General features: G+C 45.6%; 1 protein-coding gene across 2 annotated transcripts in view; it reads right to left on the bottom strand.

Annotated features, from left to right (window-relative positions):
• LOC102454664 (neuronal acetylcholine receptor subunit alpha-7-like) overlaps positions 1-26,674 on the bottom strand; it is a 61,395-nt gene that overhangs the window by 34,185 nt on the left and 536 nt on the right. The window contains exon 2 of one of the 2 annotated variants that reach the window (XM_075931319.2): positions 7,154-7,293. In XM_075931319.2, the coding sequence (XP_075787434.1) occupies positions 7,154-7,293 (140 nt within the window). Of the gene's footprint in view, positions 1-7,153; positions 7,486-26,674 lie in introns of those variants that run through there. The other variant, XM_089779152.1, reaches the window with a different exon arrangement.

Below are 26,674 nucleotides of genomic sequence, written 5' to 3' on the forward strand. Positions count from 1 at the left end.
TGGCCATGGTAAAAAAAAAAAAAATCTTTGAGAAGCTCAAATATGCCCATGTCTTGGAGCAGGGATTTGAAACAGGACAGGGTGTCATGCTTTGTGGCCATGATGTGCCTTTTTCTATCCCCATGAAAAGCCACCTGAATTTGGCTACCGTATAAGCCTTTGCAAAATGACAGTCGACACATGCCCAGTGGAGACTTGCTAGGGCTTCTCTGCTTCATTCCCTTCTGTCCCCACAGATCATGCTATGGGCTGAGGCTGCAGAGAGCTGAGGAGGGCTTTGGCTGCAATTGTGGTAGCAGGGCTGGGGCTGGGAGCCAGAACTAAGAGCAAGGAGCCTATCTCACATGGACTCTTGAAGCCCCCATTGCTGAACTAAGGGTGGAGGAGGAAACTGCCTGATTCAAATGTAGAGAGGCCAAAAGCTCAGCCTTAGGGTGGGGAACAAGGAATGTGAGAGGGTAGAGCCTAGAAGAGGAGGGAAAAGGAGAATGGAAGTGCTTTAGGAATTAATCAGAGTTGTGCAGTATAAAAGGCTGTTTCCAGTAGGGCCTTTTGATAGGATGTCTACCCCACACTGGCATGTGAGTGGTTAATAAAGCCCTAGGGAGGCGTGTGCAGGAGATGCAGCCAATAGGAAAGAGGCTGGAAAGAACAGTCAATCCAGGGCCATAGAAGAAGGGCTGCAGGGCAGAGCAGGGTTAATCGCTGCCTGGAGCTCAAAGAGGGAGAACTGGTTGCCTAGCACGTAGGTAAACGCTAGCATCCTGGGACAGAGCCGTGCTGGAAGAGACCAAGAGAATCAGAAGGAGCTTCTGGCTGGCTGTTAGGACTGACACATTAAGGCCCTGAGGTACAGATGAAGAAGGTGTTAGAGCCATTTGCAAGTGGCCTAGGGAAAAATATTGAGAAGCTGGAAGGGATGCAGCATGTGGTTGCCATCTACAGGACCTATGAGGAGAGACTGAGGGAGCTAGGTTTGTTTAGTCTGCAGAAGAGAAGAGTGAGGGGGGATTTGATAGCAGCCTTCAACTTCCTGAAGGGAGGTTCCACAGAGGATGGAGAGAGGCTGTTCTCAGTAGTGACAGGTGACAGAACGAGGAGCAATGGTCTCAAGTTGCAGTGGGGGGGGTCTAGGTTGGATCTTAGGAAAAACTGTTTCCCTAGGAGGGTGGGGAAGCCCTGGGATGGGTTCCCTAGGGCGGGGGTGGAATCTCCATCCCTAGAGGTTTTTAAGTCCCGGTTTGACAAAGCCCTGGCTGGGGTGATTGAGTTGGGGTTGGCCTTGCTTTGAGCAGGGAGCTGGACAAAATGACTCCTGAGGTCTCTGCCAGGCCTGGGGTTCTATTATTCCATGATTCTACAGGGTTTCTGGGCCCGGATCTGAAGTAATAGGTGGGCTCAGGTCCCCTCCTCATCGGTGGGGAAGTGTCTGGATAGCTGGTGAGCAGTGCAACCTCTGGAAGGGGAGAGCACAGATGTGACACAGCTACCGGGCTGTGTTAGGAAGATGATGTCATTGTTCCGGGGGTGACGCTGACGAGAGCAGATGCTATGACAGGCAGAGCTCCATTGGGAGAGAGTGTAGCTAATCTCCAAGAAGGACAGCAGGAGGCACCAGCATGGTGAGTCCTGCCCCGTTACAGACCTCTGCTTTGTTTGTTGCAGAAGATCTGAAGTGTACCTCAAAAGAAGCAGCGCACTGCAGGAAGAGACAGGAGGGTCTGTTGGTGATGGCGGCCACTCTGAGGTACTAGATTGTGCCCCTGCCTATGCCGCTAAGTTTCTGAGTGATGTTGGGCAAGCCACTCACACTCAACTTTTCAGAGAGGTCATTAATTGTGTGCTGCTCATTTTCTGGGGGCCTGACTTGAGACCTGAGGTCTGTTTTGCAGATGTACAGCTGTGACCGGGTTCTCCAGAAGCTGTGCTGTGACTGTATTAAATGCAATATGTTGCTAAGTACTCTGCAAATCCAGGCCTAGGTGTCTCAAACTGAGCACCCAAAATTAGTGGATACGTTTGATCTGAATCTGTCTGTGCCCCAGCTCCTAGTCTGGAAAACAGGGACAATCATATCCTCTTGGTTTACAGGGGTGTTGTGAAAATACATTGTCCTGTTTAGGAAGCATTCATATACCACAGTGATGTGGGCTATGGAAAAGCCCATGAGGAAATACCTAATTCTATCTTCAGAGCAGGGTGTGACTAGCGTGTTCAGTAAACAAGGCTGAGGGCTCACATTGAACAACAGGGGAAAAACAAAAGTTTGAATAGCTGCTCATTAAATGATGGGAAAAATAGAATGTGGTCATGTAATTAAAGCAGGATTATAATGTATGTGGACCCAGGGGGCTGAATTAAGGTTACACGGTCAACCTTAATGCTGGCATTTTCTAACTGTGGAACCGTTTTAAACTAAATCATGATGCAGTTAGTAGGTTTCTGTAAGATGGACATTTTGATAATGCCTGACACTTAGTTGAAACAATAATTCATGGTTCTATTAACACTAGCATTGCCACTTCTCAAACTCTTTCCACTTTGATGAGGAATCACTTGCTTGTTTCTTTTTTCCCCAGAGCTCAAAATTGGCCAAAGTAGGTTGGCTTCACAGGAGAAAGTATTGGGTTTAATTTTAGTGAATATGCTGGTCTGGCAGCCATAAGCATCAATTATCTGCTTAGGCTTTTTAATGACTACTTTTCATAATTAAATGCTGAAAATCTGTCATTAATATAGCAATGCAGGGTCTGGTGCGCATCTCACTCACACCAGTTTTAGATCAGTGTGATTACATCTACTTCAGCGATGTTACTCTTGATTTACAATAGTGTCAGAAGAGAAATTGGTCCCCTGGTGATAATGGATGTGAATGGAAAGAGATTCACAATTGGCTGGGGATTTTTCTACAAATAAAGATATGTAGCAGAGTAAATACCACACCACTTACTCAGTAAAATCACAAGTAAATGCAAGCGATATTAATGAAAAACATGATTCTCTTAGTCTGTAAGGACTGAAAGTCGTTTTCCATTAATACTTTATTCCGTAGGCATTTCTCATTTATAATCCTTTCATTATGATGGCTTTATTTCATGTTCCCTGTATGTTTCAGTCTTGACTGGTCAAGCTGATAGAGTGGAAGTTATCTGGCTGGAAAAGATTTGTACAGGATGTACTATCAGGATTATGGTTTAATCTAGTGACTCCAGATGCTCTATTGGGAATAATATGTCATCGGGCGCATATTGCTGGCATATTTATATTTGCATTTTTATTTTGGTTTATCACATGTTGCAAAATGCACAGATCAATGGAGACGGAGGCTCGCATGTCTGCTGGTGGAAAGAGGTGTAACCAATGGAGCTACGCTGAATCACACCTTCTGAAATGCAAAGTAGGGAAGTGCAGTAATTTAACCCCTTGCATCCTGCAGTCTTTCCTTGCCCATAGAAAAGAATACACGGTCCCTGAAGTGCATCTCTCCAAGAGAACTGGCTCGTTTCAATGCTAAATGCCACAGTCCACACCACTGGGCCCTTAAACAATTAAGTGTCTGCACTCAACAGTCCGGCTTCTTCCGTTGTGATCAGAACACCCGATGTTGAAGCACCTTTCCAGAAATCCCTGAATGCCTCCATCCAGATCAGGAGCATGCAAGCAGATGAATCGGTGCTGGTGGAATAATAACTGTTCTTGCTTTCAGCTAGAGTTTTTACCCGGGGGGAAAAGCTGTATATTAACATACGTCATTCAGTTTTCTAATAACAAACTGCTCCTCCCATTAATTAAGCCTTTCATTTCTGAAATCCACGTGCATCAAAGCAAGGAAAGGAACTGCTACAGGCTTTAAAATAGCATAATGCCCCTATAATGCACACATTATTCTGATCTTGCAATTCACGGTTTATCAAAACACCACACGCTTAGCTCAATAAGACCAGCGTTCATCTGGGTCAGAGTGAAGGTCCCTGCACATGGATGGAATATATATTATTTTACTTCGGAACAGGCCCTACGGGGGCTTTTGAAAGTGCAGTGTGAGCAGTTTGCTTTGTACAATACCCTGTCCCCCCCACACACACTTTTGCTCTCTACTCCCACCAGGTATGCAGCTCCCCCTTTGGCATATACCCACTCCCTTGGCAGAGGCTGGGAATGGGAGACAGAGTAGGGATCACATGAAAATTCCCTGTTCTGTTCACTTGCCGGGGCACTTGGCATGGGCCCCTGTTGGAAGACTGGGCTAGATGGACCTTTGGTCTGACCCAGTCTGGCCGTTCTGATGTTCTGAAAATGCTTGATGCAGGCTAAGGACTCTGCAACAAAAATCACCCTTTTGACCACCTAAATTGCCACTTTTTCCCCACGTAAGCTCCGGTTTGCTAGTCCTGGGATTGCTCTGGGAACTAATGTGTGAGTGGAGAGAGCACAGAGGGGGAGCTGCATTATGGGATAGAGTTGGGAGGAGCTACCAATGCATGGCCAGGAGCAGCCTCATAAACTTTCCTTGGGCTGGCTGTTGGAGGGGGACAAAGGCCCACGCTCCCCCAGTGTGGCTCACCCGGCCCCAGAGCCCGTACAAGGAGACGTCTCCACTAGGGACGTAACAAAATCACTTGTGCATGTGGAGACAGAGGGCCCAAATCTGGCTTCATTCAAGCTGCCTAGCACACTCAGACTGAAGTCGCACAAGCCAGGACCCCAGAATGCGGGCCGGAGTGTTTTACCCGCAGGGTAGGCAGTTGCCTCAGTTGTGGTGATCTCAGCTTTGCTGAGAAGAGCTGAGGCCACCGGGGCGGCCGAGGCTAAGACACAGCCAGGCCCTCATTTTGGAACAAGGCAGGAGCTGGGGCTAAGAGATTAATGCAGTTTCCCAGCGTGACACTCGGCAATGTGTAATCTCGACTGAAACAGAGCACAGTAATTACAGGGCGCCGCCGAGATGTCTGCTCTCTAGGAAGAGTTTTTAATGAAGTGATTAACTCTGCCGTGCAGCAAGGGCACTGGGGGCAGGTTCTTAACAAATCCTTTTATTGTTTCTTTTTCGCAAAACATTCAGATGGAGCCCAGACCCGGCATCTTTATCTGTTACAGTTCTTGGCCAGGCCACGGAACCAGCCATTGTTTTCTCTCGGACAGATGAACTTCAGAACGGATTTAGCCCAACAGACTTACCACAGAAACGGTCTCAGGAAAGGTGCCTTATTGGCTGCTTTCAGCCATGTGACAGCTCCCCATCAGAACCAGGCACAGGCCTTCAGCCCTTACTCCCATGAGTCATTCTTACTCTTTTGGGTGGCGCCTCCAAGAGAAGGGAATCAACTCAAGGACCAAGTAATGCAGGCCTTGTCTACACATACAGCGCTGCTGCGATCAATCTTTTGGAGTTTGATTGAGCGAGTCTAATTAAGACTCGCTCAATTCAACTCAGAGGGCACCTCTGCCAGCTGCCAGTGCTCCTGCGTCTGTGAAGAGTAAAGGAAGCCTACAGGAGCACTTGCTCCTGCCGACCTCCCACTGTGGGGAAATGCAAAACAAGGTACGTTGACTCCAGCTACGTAATTAACATAGCTGGTGTTGCAGATCTTGATTCAATGTTATCTATGAGCATAGGCCTGGCCGTAGGAAAAGAAGATAGTATAGTATTGAATGAAACCATCTCTCAATCGACTGAAGAAGAGGCTGCAGACATGGTACGATGGGTGATCTTTTTTCGATCCTAATCACATAATGCTCATGCCATATGCAAAATTAGGGATTCCAACATTCTCCAGACCGCGGTCTCTTACTGTCGTCATGTCAGCCTAGAACTGTTTTTATTTTAATTGAAAGGATGCTGTATGGGAGTCTTAGAATCTGAACATCCCCCAAGTTTGTGATTCTTTGGACCTGGCACCCATGATCAGTACTGTAGAATGGCAAAAGGGACATATAGCAGGTTTGTCCGAGGATAGTTCGTTACTGATAAGAGCTAATGCGCAGCAACATCTGGAGCATTAGACAAAGAGTAAAAGCTTTGTTTCTAAAGCACAGAAGTGCTTAACTGACCTCTTTTATCAAATAAATCTTTCCTACTTTGGCTCCTACGAACGCGATAGAGACATTTACATTTTCTGAAACAGAGGCTGACCTCAGGGAGATAAAGTGCTTAAAGAAATGCTCTCAAAGGAAGTTTTCATGTAGGCATTTTAAAACCTTTCCCCAAAAGGGGCCTGATTTTTCTGGTGCACCCCAAAACCAGGTTTACATCACTCCCCCTCTGAGTTAATGGGGAGTAACACCTGGTTCATAATCTCTTGAAACAAACAGGGTGCTTTTATGTAAACCATTAAAAAGCAACCTAATTCATTAACCCCTTCCTCAGGTTGTCAGGCACATCTGCACCTATTAATATTCCCCCGTGACAAATCCACGTATCAGAGTCTCACAAAACACCAGGCGGCTCACACTGTCCATTCTGTAGCCGTCTGGGTTCAGAGGAACTAGGCAAGGCCTAGGTGGTTTCCCACCGAAGCTGAATTCGTTACCATGACGAGGTGTTGCCATCAAGAGTATGTCTCAGGTCCGACACTGGGTTTGCAAAGTACAAAAACACGCTGCACAGGTATCTGTCAAACACAAGCAGTTTATTTTCTGACAGCTATCAGCTGCGCCCCTTAACTAACGAACAACATAATAGGAAAAGCAGCGTCTTACATCCCTTCTGCAAGCTGGGGACCCCGTTTCAGCTGCGGACGAAGCGGGAGATCATCTAGGCTTACGAGGCGCCGGTACCAAAGCCCGTCGATGAGGTCCAAATTGCCATACTCTTATGCAGCTTATATACAGGTTTTTACCGTTTTGCAGTTTGGAAGTTTCCAGGGGTTTCTCATTGCTTGTTACAGCTGTACTGCTTGTCTTTTGACTCTGTTTACATGATCACTACATTAGGATTGTTATGTTCCCACCCTTATCTATACTTCGTTTTTGCTACACTGGTACCATTGCTTATTTTAAATGGCGTATGTTCCTAGAAGCTTGCTTCTGGCTCATCAGTAGCAGGGAAGAGGAGCAGGGGACAATGCAGGCCTCAACACCACATACTTCAAACGTACAGAGTTCTTCCACAATTAACCTGTACACGAGGTTATGCCCAAGAGGCAGGACTTACCACATCGATAATCTGCAGCAAAGAAAGTTGCAGCTCGACAATAAGCGGCTGGGAATCGTTCATGACGGGGCGTTCCAGGCGATTGTAATTCCTCAACAGTTCTCTATACAGGCGCCTTTGGTTTTCACCCTGCTGGGAAACTTTTGGGGGGAAGGGGAAGAGGGTGACATTAATCATCTGGACCAATCAGGAAATCCTTTCGATTTTGCATCCTCTCTAGCTTATTTTGAGCATCTAAAAGAGAGAAGCAGATTCCCAGAAAGTAAAGACCAGGATGTTAAAATGTGTTTCATTAAGTAACCATGTAACTGCTGAAAATGTCAGGGGTTACACGACTACACGTGGGTGGAAGTCAGCTACCGAGCAACTGATGTGCACAGGGAGCCAGCTTAAAATCCAGCTTCTCATACAGACCGGTTCCCGCCTGCCTCCCCACCCCGAGCTGCTGGCTCTGATTCACAGGAAGCAGCGCAGGGCTGCAGACAGGAGCCAGTGCATGCTGGGAGCTGGCTTTTAAGTCAGCTCCCCATGCGTACCAGGACCCTGCGTGTAACCGTGAAGGTTAACTGTATACATGGTTACACTTTACTAGGGATGTGAGAGACCACCACAAGTTTGCCCATATCCAACACATCTGCCGTTGGCTGGTTTCATAAAATAGCATACATGTGTGTCTATCCCAGAGTATCCCAAGAGTTAGAGGTCCATAAGCGGGCTAGGAAACTTTAGTGTAACATGACAGAATAGACACGCTGAAGCGCTTGAAATCTCTCTGACAGGAAAGGCCGTGCTAAAAACTGGTTTTTATTTGGCCATTTCCAGATGTTTCTCTTTTTTGGGGGGGGGGAGGGCGGTTCCAACCAGATTTGTGTTTGAAAGCAAAACTTTCCAAAAATTGTAAACAAAACATCGATTTCCCCCTCCCCTGCGGTAGTAGAATGCTGCCTGCATTTGCAAATAGTTTGGGTGCCCTGGAAAATGCATTGGTAGCTGGAAAAGCCGGACACTGACAAACCTTTGCATGGCTCTGAGTGGTGCTGTGGTGGTCTGAAGCATGCAAGCTGGCATTATGGTGACATACATGTGTTTATCCCAGCTCAAGTCCATGTTATCAATTATTCTAATGAGGCTAGGCCCTTGGTGACCATGCACTGTACAGGGGAGGCAGAAAAAAACTCTTTTCTGGGCCCTTAGCAGAACTCATGGGGCTGGGCAGACTGGCAACCTTTGTTCTGGGGGTGCAGGCTTGCTCTGGAGTTGTTCCCATAGGGGCGCCACGGGGCTGGGAAGTAAAATGTCTAACCTTACAGCTCTTTGCTTTGATAATCTTCTCGATGGCCATGTTGCAGACTTATGTGTGTGTGGGGGGGGGAGGGTTAATTCCTTGTACAGGTTGAACCTCTCTAGTCTGGCATCCTTGGAACCTGACTGATGCTGAACCAGAGGATTTTCCAGACCACGGGTGGTCAATATTATCTAGCAGTGTTACCAACACTTCCACTGCTTGCTGGACTGTTAGAAGACATTGCGGGGTAAATTAGAGCTAAATAATAGCACAGAACCCTGAGAGCTGGGACTAGGGGCTGTAAACAAACTTTATGGGACCAGGGGAAATTTAGCCCCACCCAGGATAAGTGGACATCCAGCTAACTCAAATCATGCCGGACCACGGATGTGGCTGGACCAGAGAGTGCCGGACTAGAGAGGTTCAACCTGTACTGGTTTTAACTTCTCCTTTACTTAGATGCTCCTCATTCATATATTGATAGGTAGTAAATGGAAGCAACCACCTATCTTTTGTGCGCCATTCATAAGTATGTATTCCTCCTCCCTTCTCCAATCATAGTTTGTTTCTCATCTCGGAGGCCTTTCCAGACCTCTGATTTCCTTTGTCCTTGTTCACTCTGTGTTTCATTCTGGTCATGCTAATTCAAAAAAAATTGGCCCTGCTAGCAGAAAGGGAAAAGATCCAGTGTGCAAAGTGGGAGTGCTCTGTTGATTTATGCAATGGCATTGTAATTATTTGTTCTTACGCCCTGATTCTGCAACAACTGAGCCATGTGCGTAAATTAGTTTCACTGGGACTACTCAGAGACAGAAGGGTACATCAGTGCATTAAAGATCGAGGCCCTCACACTGTATAATAGTGTACCTAAAATAGATACATCTTTGTAGGGCTGATGTCGTCAGATGGAAACTCTTCAGGGCAGGAAGTGAATTATCATTATATGTGGGTTCAGTGCCTAGCGTAGCAGGGACTAAATCCCAGATAGGGGAATTTGGGCTCTCCTGCAGCACAAATTAATACATAATGATGAAAATTCTTTATTCCTAATGGCTCCGTTTTTGACAATCATGGCGCACGGAGCAGATACGGTCATTGCATTTTCCACAACAAAACGTGGGCTTGTTCCTGACCTGTGACAGTGAATGTCTTTTTTGGCAATCCGAAGACATTATAGCTGCTTGTGATCCTTTATCCGATCTTTGGTGAACGTGCTCAAAGTATCCTCGGAGACTGGAATCACTGCTTTATGTGCAGCAGCCAGGCCTGTTGAAGCCAGTACTATCCTGTACTTTTATACGTCTAGCTTAAATTATTGTTCCTGTTCATGTCTCTGATGCGGAAGCGGCTGGTTGTAATGAGAGATGGCATCGTTTGGTGCCTAGCGCGGCCTCTTCGTTCTGGTGCGCCTTCCGAACTCTTGGCGCTCTCATCTGGGCCTGGTGACCTCTTGCAAATTAAATTGCCAGATTGCATCTGCACCTCTTCTTGTCACCACCTCAGTCTGAGACAGTCCCACACAGCTTCATCACCGGGAAAGATGAGCTTCGGCATAGACATCTTCATCAACACCTTCTGTGGTGAGCAGCTGTGCAAAGAGATGGTTCAACTTTGTGCACCGTATCTGGAATCGTCTTTGATTCTCTTACTCTCTCAGAGCTCAAACCTTCTGGCTTTTTCTCTCAAGTTCCCATCTTCTGATGGTTGAAAAATAACTAATTCAGTTCGCATCTCTTTGTCTGTTTTCTTCTCAGACTTGCTGTTAACTGCCTGGCTTACACTGGACCTGCCATAGTTTGAGTCCTGGTCAATTGACTTTAGCTGAAATGTATTTTCATTTTATGACGGTTTCTTTTAAGGTTTCAATGAGCTCTTATACCATCCTCTTCTACCTTGTTCCCATTGGTTAGGGAGGAAGCCTGACTCTCTCGTGATTTCATAAGCAGCTTCCACTCTGATGGAAAGCACTACTGTCCTTTGGGCATCTTTTCAATTGGCTTCATTACCTTTTTTTGGGGGGGAGAGAGGGTAGAGGGACACAGCCTATGCTAGTGTTTGAAAACCCCTCTGTCCACAACAGTGTTGACTGGTCTGCTATTGTGGTCCTATTGCTTCATTTAAACCGGGGTGGGCAATAATTTTCACAGGGGGGCCACTTCAGGAATTTTGGTACATAGTCAAGGGCCAACTCCACCCCAGAAGGGGTGAGACCCAGGGCGGAGGGGGCAGGGCTGGGGCCTTACCTCTCCCCACAGAGCTGTCTGGTGCTGGCGGCTTTGAATTAAAAACACAGCAAAGGGCTCAAGGCTCGTGTTGCAGCTATTTAAAGGGCTCGCAGCTTCAGCCTCTGACTGGGATAGCCCCGTGACCGAGAGCCAGGAGTCATTTAAATAGGATCCTGCTGCCTGAAATTCGGTGGCACAGGCAGCAAGATATAAATAGAAAGCGGCCAGATGCAGTCTGTGGGCCAGAACAAAGTGATAGGAGGGCCGGATCCGGCCCCTGGGCCGCATCTTGCTCACTGCTGATTTAAACCAAGCTCTCCTGTGTGTTACGTAGGACCGAGTCAAACATACCGTCTCCGCCTGCATGCTCCAGACCTAGCTGTTCCAAGAAGCAGTTCTTTATGGGGCTGAGGAATTTCATCTCAAACCTGTGCCTCCGTGTGACTGGTAACTGCTGTCCTCCGTTATTACCCCGTTTTATGCCCTGGCTCGTTGTTGCGCAATTATTGGCATCCTCTCTACTTAGACAGCAGCACCACTGCCCAGCTATTGTATAGCCCATTGTGCTGGGATTTGTCTCCGTATGTTCATGCGCATTTAATTTGTTATTTATGTCATTATGTAAATCTCCGTGCAATTTGGAGCCCGTGGCCTCCTGGCAAATTGCCAAGGCAGCTGTCGGTGTCACAAATGATTGGGTTGTCTAATCAAGCTGTCATCTCTTTTTGTTGCAGCAGCCTCCAAGCAGGAAAAGAGGTGAGATAAGGGACAGATTCAAATATATTTTTTAAAAAAAATTAGACTCTCCGTCTTAAAATGCTCAGTGCTTGGGCACTAGCCTGGTGATGTTTCTAACTCTCTCTCTCTCAAGCCCTGAAAACTCCAAGGTGTTACATTTCAGTGAGCTAAATTGTAGCACTTTTCGGTAAGAGGAGGTTGTAATTTCTGGTTCCGGGGACTGGTCGCAGGATGCAAAGAGATTCCGCTCTATGCCACTAATCTGGCCCTGGTCTTTGTGGGGGGGATGAATCTTTTTTCCCCCTCGGCTTATTTTGAAATTGCACCCAAAAATTGTGTTCGATGAATGGCAAAGTTGAAAAGTCCATCACGCAAAAGTGATGCCAGACCTGAAGTGAAACTTTCATTCGCTTCCCCGGTGCAGCTGCAGGGCTGCTATGGAAAATTTCGCATGTGATTATGCAATTAAAGAGTGTATGACAATGCATACTCACATGTGGGCTGCTTTAAGGTGGGACAGTCCGGGCATAAGAATGTTGACTTTGCAACCTCAATAGCTTCTAACTTCAGGGGTTTAATGCCATTTCCTATTCTTTTCCAAGCAAAGAGAGCTGTAAATCAGTAATACCACTAGGCGGAACCACACTGACACCTGCCTGGGTTATCAGGATCTGAATGCAGGATCTTAAGATCGCCAACACAGACTGCTACCATTTGAGACGAAAGAGTAACTGGTAGCAGTAGTAGGTTGTTATCCTATATGTGAACTAGCCTTTGTGGGGAGGGGTTGCAGTGCATTTTGCTAATGCTTTACTTAGCCACATGCCGCCCAGCATTGGAACCATCTGAATCAGAATTTCTAGGTCCTCATCTTGGTGTTTGCTGTGCAGTGTGGTTACCAAGCACATTGATTTGTCCTCTTCATTCTGAAAGGTCGTTTGGGTGAGATGCTACTCAGCCATATGAGACATAGGGCTGGCAGACAGGACCTTGCCATTACTGCCTGCCTCCTACGGTGAAAGCATTAGCTCTGGCTCAAGAAAACAGTCTGAATACACAGCAGTATTGCCACTCATCAGTAGAAATGCAGACACACTTTGGTCTCTTGCTGGCTTCCAGCCAAACACCCCTTCTTCTACGCTACAGAGGCTGCTGTTGTTCCCCACATAGAGCCAAGTACTGTGAGACCTATGAGCGTGCTCAGAGCAGGCAACAGGTAGCGGGGGGGGGGGCGGGGGCTGGGAAGTACCCTCAGTGCCTATGAAAGCCGCGAGGCCGGAGCGTGCTCAGTGCGGTTGGAACGCTCTGAGGTTTTAGCGGCAAGAGTAACTAAATCCGCCCACGTGCAAAGGGCGATTATACAGAGTCTTCTCATTTTGCCAGATCCGGGTGGATTTTTTTGGGAGTCGCAAAATTCCGTTCCCTCCCTCCCCGGGTTATCTCTCTGATGCATTTCAAGTGGCTGCTCCCAAGCAGAGAGACATGCTCCTCTTTGCAGAAATGGCTTGGGAGGAAGTAACATGTTGGCAACACAATGTGTGTTCCCATAACTTTCTGCCTGGAAATGGCTGAAACATTTCTGTGAACCGTTTTTTTTTTTTTTTTCTAATTCAGCCTCAGGCAGAGAACAAGCTGGGGGCTGAAAAACAACGGCAAACCGTCTTATAATAGGACGGGTAAGGCAATCTTAATGATAAGCAGAAAATACCATATCCTAAAGGGCTCCCTGAGGAGAAAATACTCCTGGGTACAAATGGCTAGAAGCTGTAGCTGGACAAATTCAAATTAGACCTAAGGCATGAGTGTTTAGCGGTGAAGATGAGCAAACTCCCAAGGAGAGAGGTAGATTCTGCACCTCTTAATGTCTTCAAATCCAGCCAAGTTATTGGGCTCCATACACAGGGCAGCCAGGTAAAATGTAAGGGTCTGCGGTGCTCTAGCTGAGCAAATGGTACCTCTCCGGTATAAAACGCAATGAAGTGGTAAGCAAGCGTGACTGGGAGTGAGTAGGCCAGCCGGCAGTCTCATCCCTTAGAAGCCAATTAGTGCCTGAGGAGAAGCTGATTAGGAGTAATTAATTCAATTAGCCCATCTTAAGGGACTCCGGAAAGAAGAGCAAAAAGGCGAGGGAGAGAGGAGGAACAGAACAAATCTCGATTAAGTAACTGATCTCCAAAGCTCAAAGGTGGCGGACTTCCAAGCTCTCCATGTAGTCTATCCACTAGAAGGAAACACAGCTATCCTGTCTTAGGGCACGTTTTCACTACGGGGAAGATCAGCGTTGCCACAGTCCATCTTCCGGGATTTGATTTAGCGGGTCTGTTATAGACCCCCTAAATCAAACTCAGAGGGCATCCTGATTGGCACTGGTACTCCTGCTCCTCACAAAGAATAAGGGAAACCGATGGGAGTGTTTGCCTCCCGCTGTGTGGATGCCATGGAAACACTATATAAGATACGTCAACTCCAGCTACATAATTTTCGTAGCTAGAGTTGTTTATCTTACTTTGACCTTCCAGAGTAATGGAGACCAGGCCTCACTGTGGGTTATACAGACAACGTTTAGTGTCCTACTCTCAAATGGTGACTGTGAAGCTTAATTCGTTGGCGTTTGTGATGTGCTATGAAGGCCTTGGGGAGATGATGCAGTAGAAACGCACTGGGGTGCTACTGGTTCAAGGGACTTCTGTTCTCGGAGAAGCTGGCAGCAGGATGTGTCCCAGGAAGAGCTGTCCCCCTCTTTGTCTGTTTTGCAGCCCCACTGGATAGGGCACTGCATTGGGATCCACTAGAGCCTGGTTCTACTTCTGAGCTGATGTGTGACTTCAGGGAATGAACTTCCCCTCCTGTGCATCCATCTGCCTCCCTCTCTTCATCTTGCCTATGTCAATATAAGCTAATGGGGGAAGGCAATGTCTCCCTCTAGACCAGTGATTCTCAAACTTTCTGACCTGTGGCCCGCCCCACCCAACACAGACCTTTCTGTAGGCCACTGGCCAACCACCCATGATGACAAAATGGGTGCAGAAGGGGGTGGGGGAGCAGGGTCTGGGAAGAAGGGTGCAAGAGCGGGGGGGGGGTTCGGCTAGAGGGGTGTGTGTGGGGTCCTTGGGTTGTGGGATCTAGGCATGAAGAGGATGGGGGGACGCTTACCTGGCTTCATGCCTCCTGCCGCTCCCAGGCACCACCCCTTGCTGCTCCCATTGGCTGTGAAAAGCCACCAGGCGAGTGGTTTCCTGCACGGCTGTTCCCGCAGCCACGGGGAGGGAAAGTGGCAGCGCACGGAGCCACTTCCTTCCTCCATAAGCCAGACTCACCCCCCCCCACACACACACACAGCAGAACCTCGCGGGGGAAGGGGCTGGAGCAGTAGCACAGGCTCCCCTCCACAGACCACGCTTAGAGAGCCTCTGCGCTAGGGGTACTTCTGTTGGCAGCATGTAGAATACATACAGCCTAGCCCCACCAGCAGGGATATTAAGGCCTGGCCTAGGGGAGTAAAGGCATCCCTGAAAGTTGCGGGGGAGGGAACAAACTACACACCCTGATCACCCCAGTTGCCCCTCCTCCTCTAGGCTGCTCATTTCAGCCCCATAGCGTCCCACGACCTCCCCTCTGCCAGAGCCTTTCACTGACACGTGGATCTACTCACCAGTGTGGATCCAGCGTGTAGCAACACGTGCACCAGAGGTTGTCCCAGCGCATCCTTTCCCACTTCTAAATAACATCTCTTGGGCTCTGTCTACACTATAGCTTCTTGTGCAAAAATGTGTGCAAATGAGGTGGTGTGTGGAATATCACTGCGGCTCATTTGCATAGTTAATGAGGCTCTGCTTTTGCGCAAGATGCTTTTGTGCAAGAGCCGTTCTGCTGCTTTTTTTTTTTTTTTCAGGAAGAACGGCTCTTGCCCAAAAGCCTCTTGCACAAAAACGGAGCCTAATTAATTATGCAAATGAGGCATGGCACTATTCCACGCTTCATCTCATTTGCATATGTTTTGCGCAAAACAGGGGTGGTGTAGACTTAGCCTTGGGGTTTAAAAAACAGTCAAGGCCTTTTAATCTGAGCTTTGCTGGCCACATGTATTGCCTCCTCTCTTCCTCACATTTAGGGTGTATCTGCACAGCCGGGCTTCACTCGAAATAAGCGACGCAAATTGAGCTATGTCAATGGCGCAGCTTATTTCAAAATAGGGAGCGTCTACACGGCACTAATTTTGAAATAGAGCCCTCGTCCTCCGACTGCCCTTACTCCTCGTACCACAAGGGTTCCAGGAGTCGAAGTAAGAAGACCTCTAGCTCGACAGTATTTTGACACTATTTCGAAATAACTGCCTGCTGTGTAGATGCAGACTAAGTTATTTTGAAATAATGTTGCTCTGTAGACGTACCCTTTGACTCTATTGGTAGGTATTGTGTCATTAAGCTTTTAAGGTACGTCTACACTAGGAAATTATTTTGAAATAATAACTCCTGAAATAACTATTTCAAAATAGCTTGTCCACACTCCAGGGAAGCCTCAAAATTAGTCGAGGCAGGCTCCCTTAATGTGGACGCATTATCCAACTCAGAGCCTCAGGAAGCACTGGGGAGTAATTCCTCTGAATGACTCTGGGGAGGCGCTATTTCAAAATAGCGGGAGTGTGGACAATCCACTGCTGCTATTTTGAAATAAGTGTTATTTTTCCTGGAAAGCAGGAGTACTGATTTCAAAATAACCAGCCTATTACTTCAAAACAATGGGTGTGATACTGTGGACGCTCCACTTACTATTTCAAAATAACTCCCTCGTGTAGACCAGGGCTTAGAGGGTGACTTTATTGGAATGGTTTTAATTGTGTCTACTTCGCTCCGTTGGACTTCACACCGACAGTTATTACTGGATTCACAGTGTTGGGTTTTGTCCTGGCCTTTGTCCCATCCTCCCGGACTACTCCAAAAACATTCCTTTTCCTTCCTTATATAAACAGCTGTTTCCAGGTCTCCCACCAATTCCTAATTCTACGTGTATCTTTATTGCATTGCTTTTGCTTGAGCAATGTTTAGATTTTAAAGCAGTTAAGTAGCTCAGCGTTCCTGAATTATCATTAATTTTATTCCTCTTCCCATCACGTTGCTGCAACTCTGGTATTTTGTCTTCTGAAATACTTGCAAAAGCCCTTAACTTCTTAGACTATCATTAACTCATTCTACTTATTTGCTGCCCTTATGTTTTCTGTGTGCTTTAACTGAATCTGCATACTCCTGTTGGGTCCATTCTCTCTTCCACACACTTGTTTCTTTTTCTTTTCTTTCTTTTAAGAATCAGATATTCTTAATTTCCCACACTTTCCTTTTTTGAACATCTGTCTCATTACACTAGTAAATAATATATGCAAATAAGTGAATTCAGACTTCGCTCAATATCCCACCGTGTTCAGAAAACTAAAGAAGACCTTCTAGAATCCTACGCGGTATTGTCACTTACATATGTATCTTTCGGGAAATTTTACCATAGATCTTATAGGGTTTCGATGACGTTTTTTATAAGGAACTAGAAGATTTAACGATGTTGCTCAGGTTTGTAAATCAATTAAGAGTTTCCTTTTTTAAATAAAAGGACAATGTACATGCTTTATTTAAATGATTGTATTTTTTAGAAAATACAGTGTTATTTTTATGGAGATTTTTTTATTACAGACTTCTTAAAAAGAGGGACCGTTAAAAAAATTCCATTCGATTTTTTTTTTAGTACATTTTTAAAATGGGAATTCCATCAAGTGAGTTTTTTCCTTCATCCCTTTAAACTCTTATCATTCACTATATTTTAACAAAGAAGAGCTATAGTCAGTTTGGTTTCCAGTAACATGTTCTTCTAGTTTTCAAACCTTATGGCTACGTCTACACTGGCCCCTTTTCCGGAAGGGGCATGTAAATTTCAGCAGTCGTCGTAGGGAAATCCGCGGGGGATTTAAATATCCCCCGCGGCATTTAAATAAAAATGTCCGCCGCTTTTTTCCGGCTTTTAAAAAAGCCGGAAAAGAGCGTCTACACTAGCCCCGATCCTCCGGAAAAAGTGCCCTTTGAAGTAGGAATAAGACCCTCCGGAAAAGGGCACTTTTTCCGGAGGATCGGGGCCAGTGTAGACGCTCTTTTCCGGCTTTTTTAAAAGCCGGAAAAAAGCGGCGGACATTTTTATTTAAATTCCGTGGGGGATATTTAAATCCCCCGCAGATTTCCCTACGACGACTGCTGAAATTTACATGCCCCTTCCGGAAAAGGGGCCAGTGTAGACGTAGCCTATGTGTTGATTTAGCTGAGCCAAAATAGAGCACTACTCCAGATTTCTCCATTTGATCTCTTTTCTGTAAGGTTTATAGAGAAGCAATCCTATTTCAGGTTCATCCTATTTTTTCTGGCTCATCTTGGTTCAGTCTCTTTCAACATTCACTCAGTGATGTCAGTTTTGAGGACTGTACTTGATTTCATCATTCTGTCTCTTCCCTGTTTTATGAGAAACAATCCCATTCCAAACACATCCCATTTTCCTGGCACAACCAAACCTTAACCTTGCTTAAGTTATGATAAAAAAAAAAGCTGTATATGGATTTTGGTGGTCCTGGCTTTTACTGTTTAGGAGTTCTTGATCAAACAGACAAACTCTCTAAAACATATAGTAGATGAACAAATGTCAGGCTTTTTTTCTAGGATGTGAAATAATGAGTTCTGAAAAGGATAGTGGGGATGATCCAGGTAAGGTGTGGAGTATAAATTGTTTTTAGGTGTGTCTAAATTAGAATATTCACTAGGAATCTAACCAGCTTTAAAGAAATGCAGCATATTGCTTGCACTTTGGCAGATGAGTAAGCATATGGTTTATTTAACATATTCTGCAGCTTTCTGGGAACATAAGCATGTTGTTGCCGTTTCTCACTTAATCCCCAAAGATACCTGTTTGTTCCATCTGCCTTTGGTCTTATGTGTAGTCTGTGTGATAGCATTTCCCTGAAACTACAAGTCCTTTTAAAAAAAATCCTCTGAAAAAGAACTCTTAAAATTGTATTACAGTACTTAGACATGAGAATTGTAACTCTCTTGCGTCAGTTGCCCCGTAATGTGTATGCTCTGTACTTGAGTGTCCTTTGTCTTCGGTTAAAATATCTTTCATTTATTTCATTTATTTCCCTTTTGTACCATCTTTTTTTTTATTCTAACCTTCAGCTCTCATTTTTTTCTTGACATAAACAGCCAAACTTTCCTGTCATTTACACTGGAGTACATAAGAGTAAAAGTTGGCCCCAGACCTCGCAATGATGACTGGTGTGAAAGGTCACTTGAGGATGAGACTAAAGGCTTTGGTTGAGCCGAGACTGACATGACGCAAAGGCAAAACCACAAACTGACAAGATAATACGGGTCATTACATAATAAAAAAAGACTGAGTTAAAATAAAAGTAGCCCTGCTGGAGGGAGGCAGCTGTTAGAAATGCCAAGGCACGTTGGGGATGCAAATACAAAATGTGTGTCGCAGAAACACCAGTTAGTATATTCTGTAGGGATGCTGTTATGCTGTAGATTAGTGCGTTGTTCTGAAACAATACTTCATTTAAATCAGTGATGCACCGGAGCCGCAACAGACTCTTTCACCGTGTGATTTAATTATTGACCAATCCAGATCCTTTTACTATGTAATTAACCAATTGTAGTTGATAACATCATAATACTTGCTCAGTCATTTTGCGGCAAGAGTTAAGCCCAGGGTTCCCTTGAGATAGAAATAAATACAGGTCGAACCTCTCTACTCTGGCACCCTCGGGACCTGAGCAGAGAATTTTCCAGACCACAGGAGGTCAATGTTGTCTGGGAGTTACCAACACTGCCATTGCTTGCTGGGCTCCTAAAAGATCAAATTAAAGATAAACAAGAGCTCAGAATACTGAGAACCAGGACTAGGGGCTGTGAACAAACTTTATGGGACTGCGGGAAACTTGGCCACACCCATGATAAGTGGACATCCAGCTAACTACAATCATGCCGGACCACAGATGTTGCCGGACTAGAGAGGTTCAACCTGTAGTACTCAAATAGTTGTTCCCTACAGTGAAAATAACTATTTGATAAAATAAGTTGTGTTTTTTATCTTAGCTCCTAACTAGAGCACTAAATATAACAAGAACACACAAAGAACAGAAAAGGGAGAGAAAAATGAAGAGGCACAAACAAGGGAGAAAACCTCATGCTGAGATTTGACACACAATGCTGCTGGAGTAGGAAGGAGGAACGACAGACGCTATAGCTATGAGGAGCGGCGGAAGACAATACTCTTTCACTCACAATGGCCAAATGGTGTTACAGCCTAGAAATAACATGACTGGAGGGTGGAGAGAGTCTGAAGGGGAGTGGTAAGATGAAATCTGTTCAATAAGTGGTGCCTAGTGCATAGAGCATGGGTCTGAGACTTAGGAGACACTTGTTCTCTTCTTGGCATGATCTGTTTGAGCATCTTGGGCAAGATACTTCACCTTGCTGTGCCTCGGTTTCCTATCAAATGGAAATCATGGTGCTTTTGTAAAGCACTTTGAGAGATGCTGATGAAAAAGTGCTATATAAGAAAATAACAAACTGACAAAATAATGCAGCTCATTACATAATAATTCATCATTACTTTATTTTCCATTTGAGTGAGCTGCAGGAACACTGTGGGTTCTCTTCGAATAGGAGTGGCATGATATAGGTGTTGGCAACATGTTGGCACCATGTTGATTGTGAACGTACCGGAGATTTGGGGCAACCGAAGAGAATCAAGCCTTATTGAGCCCGGATGAGGATTTCAGCACACGATGTCTTTGGGCAGTGGTAAGTGTGAACAGAATTTCAGTGATGATGATAGCAAGCTATTCCAGCACAGCTATCACTGATGTCTCTTTCATGATCGTCTTTTCCTATATTTTGTACAGCACCTGGCACAATGGGGTCATACTTGGGACTCCGACGGTCATACAAATAATAAATGATGTTTCTATTACAGGTCCCCATTTTGCTAGGTGCTGTACAAATAAATATTGGGAGATAGCCCTGGACCCAAATAGCCCGCAGTTGAAATAGGCAAGACAGACGAGGGTGAAAGAAATGAGAATTATCCTACTTTTACAAAGGGAAAACTGAAGGTATTTGTCTGAAGATGCACAGGATAGAGCCAGGAATTGAAGCCGGATTTCCTGAGTCATGCAGCAGTATGGAAGGGCATGTCTACACTGAATTACACACTCCACCCTGGCCTGCCTTGCAGGGTCCCAGAGCCCGGGCTGCCGCCCAAGCTGGAGGTCTACATTGCAATTAAGTAGGCCAACAGGCGTTGCCCCACAAACTGCCCAGCTCCAGGTTTTTAATTACAGACCCAAGCCACAAAAATCACCCTTCCCATTTTGAAAGCACCTTTTAAGTTTTATCAATCACATTTCAGAGCCGCTTCCATCAGTCCCTGCAAACGGAACACCCCCGAAGCGGCAGCAGCCTTTGTAAATATCAAACAGCTCAGTGCTCTAATTCCTTGCAGAGCAGAGCTGGGAAACTCTTCCTGACAGCGGCGTGGGTCTGCCCGAACCAGGTGCGGTACCCCGAGAAATTGTGGGTCACCCGGAAAAGTCAATAGAAGCAGCAGTTTTCCCATAATGTCAGAGTCCAGCCAACACTGAGTGCGTTCCACAAAACCTCTCCCTAATAAAGCTCAATAATTCATTTCTCCTTTTATCCCTGCCTGCTAATGCCACTGCGAGATTTAGACAGTACAATCTGCTAATGTTCTGAATGAAAAGCTATCCAGGTTTCCTCCTATTAAAGTGGCCTTGCGTCACCTGTGACACAGCCATGGGCATTGGGTCTGCTTAGGAATCAGAGATTGCATGAAGCCCTATGGGGGTTTACCAGTCAGCCCTGGTTTAAACAGGAGCGACTGAGTGTCACCCGATTTTTAAACTGTTAGAAAGGAAGCAGGGCAGGGAGTTTAGATAATGAGAAGGGGAGGACGCCTCTGTAAGCCAAGTTAGAGTCCAAACTGAAGCTGCTCTGAAACGTCTCAGCCAAGTAGTTGAATGGATTTTGATTCCAGCTCGTTAACTCTCCTGATTATTTTTGGGTGTGGGAGGCCTGACTTTGATCTCACTTTGGTGTAAATCAGGAGTACAGATTGAACCTCTCTAGTCCAGCACTCTTTGGTAGGGCAGCCTCCATAGTCCGGCATGATTTTTGTTAGGCAGATGGACACTTATCATGGGTTTGGCCAATCTTCCCATGGTCCCATAAAGTTTGTTCAGAGCCCCCAGTCCTGGCTCTCAGGGTTCTGTCTGTGATTTAGCTCGATTTTACCCCTCAATGTCTTCTAAGAGCCCAGTGAGCAGTGGAAGTGTTGGTAATGCTGCTAGACAATACTGACCTCCTGTGGTTCAGCAAATTCTCTGGTTCAGCACCGGTCAGGCCCTGGACTAGAGAGGTATAATTAATGCCAATCAACAGGGCTTGACAATTAATGTAATCTACTCACCCGTGGCAAGTAGATTTTAGTCCGGCACAGCCGTGCAGCGCAGTCTGTGCATGCGCAGCGTGCGGTTCCGTGCGGCTGGCGAGTGGGGCTCGCCGCCGCTTGGTGAGCCCTACCAATCAACATGCATTTATGGAAAATAGATCCTGTTAAACTAACTTGATATCATTCTTTGATGAGATTACATGTAGAGCTGATAAAGGTGCTAGTGTTTGGTGTAATGGATTTCTGGCAGGTGTTTGACTTGGTACCATGAGACAGTTGGAGTTTAAAAAAAACGACAACTGTAGAATCATATAAAATTAATATGGCACCCATGAAATGGATTCGAACTGATTGACCAGCCTCAACAAGTAATTGTAAAGCAGGAATCATCCTGGGGGAGGTGTGTTTCTCTCCCGTCCCCTAGGGATCCGTTCTTGGCCCTATGCAAATTACCATTTTTATCAGTGACCTGGAAGAAAATAAAAAATTGTCAGTGAGCAAATTTGCAGATGAACAGCAGCCTAATATTTGACTTTCATGGAGCAGGGTTTTCCTCTCCACTGGTCCCTCAGTTGTTTACTTCATCCTACACTGGGGCAGTCCGTGTGAAAGTGCCTTCGTGTCCTCCCTAAGACCGGGCAGTATGCAGGCTAATTGCCTTGCTGTTCAGGCTTTGCTGTACAATATCTAACTACTCTGGGTTAAACACTCGACGCCTATGTTCCATTTGCACAAGGGATTTAGGCTCCTAGGCCCAGATCCTCAAAGGTACTGAGGTGCTAACCTCCCTTGGAGCCTAAGTCTCTCTGAAAATCGGTGGTACTTCAGCTCCTAATTTACCTCAATTAAACAGCCCCGTAGCCCAAGCCAGCTGGCACAGGCCAACCGGCACAGGCCAGCCCCCCATGGTTAATTACAGTGTAGCTACACCTAAGGCCAGGTCTATACTTACCAGATTGGCACTGTACCAATCGATACCCCAGGGATCGATTTAGCAGGTCTAGAAAAGACCCGCTGGATTGACTGCCCATCGCTCGCTCATTGACTCCAGTACTCCACCAGAACAAGAAATGTGAGGGAAGTCGATGGGAGAGTTTCTCCCATTGCCTCCCTGCAGTGGAGACCCTGCAGCAATTTGACCAAAGGTACATGGACTTCACATAGCTGGAATTGTGTACCTTTGGTAGACATTGCCCCATAGTGTAGACCTGCCCTAAGTGTTGAAAGCCCAGATTTTCAAAGTATTTGGGATCCACTGAAATCAAGAGAAGTTAGGAGCCCAAGTGTTCTAAATCTTCTGCGCCTAAGTCACTTTTGAACCTAGATCCTTCCACTGTCCCCAGGAGCAGCTCGAGGCGGGCTGCGGCAGCTGGCATTCCAGGCGGAATGCGCGATCGGCGCCCCCGCCTGCAGGGCTGTCAATGGACTGATGTCATCATCAGGCGCCCCGGACACCCCCATGATGTCATCATCAGGCACCTCGGGCACCGTAGGCGGTGGTTGAGTCCATCTATAATCACGGGCCGCCCCTGATTGTCCCTTCTGTTTTCTTTCCAGGTCTGGTGTTTGTTCTACTCATCTCAACCACTGTAAACTCCACAACTATGGAGGTTTCTGTAAGTTGTACTCCAACTCTAAGGTGCCAGTAAATGACTTCTTTCTCACTGACAAACTTTTAACAGCCACGCCATTTAGGGCTGACGTCACTTGGGTATTCCATTTTGGGTCTTAGAATAGCACCTACAAGCCAGAGCCCAGTTCAGAGTCCGTTGTGCTAGTCATTGAACAGAACAAGCCTCCATGAGTTTACAATCAAACTAAACACAACAGAAAAAGGGTGGGAGGAAAACAGAGGCAGGAAGTTAGCAGCACACCTGGGACTGGAAGTCGTTTTCCTGAGTCCCATTCTAGTACTCTACCCACTGGGCCACACTGCCTCTAATTCAGGAGTGAGGCAGGAGGTGAGGGATGTCGGTAAGTGGTGAAATGTAGTCTGAGTACATGGAGATGTAAGGGAAAGTAGCTTTCATGACAAGAGGCCCGAGTTATGTAAAGGGAATGACAGAATGGCATGTTTTAATAGACCCACTTACGATCTCTCGACTGCTTTTCCTGCAGTACCTTCTTCCACATGCGCCCTCGTACGTAAGTGACTTCCATTTCACCTTCCTTACACTTGACTATATGTAATTTACCCCAGGCTTCCCGTCACCTACCTACCAACCTTATGAAGGTTCCCCCCTTTCCTTCTAGGAAGCTGATGGTGGAGCCGGTTTGCAATGATAGCAAAGGATATCGCTACAGCTGGTATCTAAACCTAGGCAAAATTACATGCGATGTTCAAAACTGCCTTCACAATCAAAGTAATTAAACACCCGAAGGGTCGATCCTAGGGAGTTCACAAAAGTGCTTTCACGCAAGGTGTGTAACTTTTTTTTGAAGGAGCAGGTACCTTGCACAGGGGGGCTGTGTCTAGACTGGCCAGTTTTTCCGGAAAATCAGCCTCTTTTCCGGAAAAACTTACCAGCTGTCTACACTGGCCGCTTGAATTTCTGCAAAAGCACTGACTTCCTACTGTAAGAAATCAGTGCCTTTTGCGGAAATACTTTGCTGCACCCATTCGGGCAAAAGTCCCTTTTGTGCAAAACTTTTGCGCAAAAGGGCCAGTGTAGACAGCTCAGCTTTGTTTTGCGCAAAAAAGCCCCGATTGCGAAAATGGTGATCGGGGCTTTTTTGCAGAAAAGCACATCTAGATTGGCCACGGACACTTTTCCGCAAAAAGTGCTTTTGCGGAAAAGCGTCCGTGCCAACCTAGACGCGCTTTTCCGAAAATGCTTTTAACGGAAAACTTTTCCGTTAAAAGCATTTCCAGAAAATCATGCCAGTCTAGACGTAGCCGCTGGGAATAAGGACCAGGAGGTCGTTCCATGCTCCACCATGTAATATCCTGTGAAATGATTTGCAATAAGTGAGAAACCCATGATGAATTCCTTTTCAGGGTGTGGGAGCACTGTTGCTGATAGTGACATGAATTATGGTTAACTTCCCCGACTTGCATGTGGGTGCAGAGTAGAGGCCTTGAGGAGCTCAGTTAAAGTGTCATGTCAAAAAGGGCCCCAGCGTTGGTAAGGAACTAGAAAACACATGCTTGATTTTTCTCAAATCTAAAGAGAATTCATAAGAGGATAATAAATCATATTTACTTCTGTACACAGGTTGGGACAATTGAGAACTCTCGCTTGCAGGTACATCATGTGTTCACACCTTTGAACCAGGAGAAGGCTATAAATGTGGCCAGTTGTGACTTTATAATCACATTTCACAAAAGAAAATCATACGTTATTGGTAAGAGAAGCATTCTATTTGCACGTTTCTTATGAACACCTGACAGTTCCGTCATGAATTAGTAATTCTCAGCATTTAAAATACGTTTCAATGCAAAAAAACCCTGTAATTAAGTACCATGTAGATGTTTTGCAAACAAAAGTCACAGGTATTAACAGTTCACGGCTCTGGCCTCTGGCTGTCATGTCAATGCTTTAAGTACCATGTAGGTATCTTGCAAACAAAAGTATCAGGACTCCAGTTTTAGCTGGGAAAATAGAATAAGATGGCAATAAAGTATCCCAGGTAAATACTCTAACTCTATTTCTCAGCTGTCCAATGAAATGAATGCGTGTTGTGTAAAGCTAAATAGATTAATTGATGAGAAATTATTCAGGGATAAAGACCTTCGTTTATAAAGTGCTACCACAGTGAGAGATTTCACTATATGCCTCATTCTAAAATCAATGATTCACACCAGACTGTTAGTTTTAAAGCAGCAATCTCTAGGATTTCTGCCTAGACATGAATTGCATGATATGGCCCTGAATCACCAAAGCACACTGCTTAAGGGAAATGCTAAATCTTGCCACATGTTCACAGCAAGAACAATTGTCAAAAATAATTAGGACAAACACACAGACTTTTTCACATGAAACACGGTCATTTAGAAATTGAAAAGAAAACATCAGCTTTGGCATACCGGCTATTTCTTAGGGCAGATGCAATTTTAACTTCCCGCCTTTGAACTTTTCTCATAAGTCTTACAATCTCATTACATTCCTGGAAGAAGCATCCAACTCCTAAGTCATTTGACAGCATGCGGTAGTTCTTTTGCAAAGTATGCTAAAGCGCTGAATTACTCTTGCATGAAAATGCTCCCATTCTAACAAGACTAGTGGAAATTTGCATTACGTTGATAATTGTTGGCAACTTGTAACCCATCACTGGTTTAAAACACATTGATGTTATCGAAAAGGGGAAAAAATGATATTATAGAGAAAAATATTGAACCAGAAATAGTTAATCCAGTGTCACCAGAGGTGTTAAACCTTAAAAAATTATGCATAAGCAATAAATGGTTCTGGAAACTCTTCTAACCTTATTTTGTGCTGTGAAAATGCAGTTCTAGCTGTCTTCCTGACATTGTTAAGACTCCCTTCATCATGCTATCTAGCCACTAGTTAAAATGTCTCATTCCCATGAAGTATGGTTAGCACAGTTGTTTATAAGACCGCAAGAGTGTTCTCTTTTGAAGCACACCAGTGCTCTCTAGCATTCCCTAGGATGATTACATTGTTTTCCTCATAAATATTGTTTACTTGCTATCTCTAATGAAATTAATTGCAAAACTCCCACTGACTTCTAAGGAGGTAGGATACGGCTCCGCAAAAGAAAGACCCAGCTGAATTTCTGGGGGGAAATCGAACAGATCCTGTGAAAACAAAG

The sequence above is a fragment of the Pelodiscus sinensis genome, chromosome 6, assembly GCF_052426305.1.
Source record: "Pelodiscus sinensis isolate ZL-2025 chromosome 6, ASM5242630v1, whole genome shotgun sequence".
Classification (NCBI taxonomy): domain Eukaryota; kingdom Metazoa; phylum Chordata; order Testudines; family Trionychidae; genus Pelodiscus; species Pelodiscus sinensis.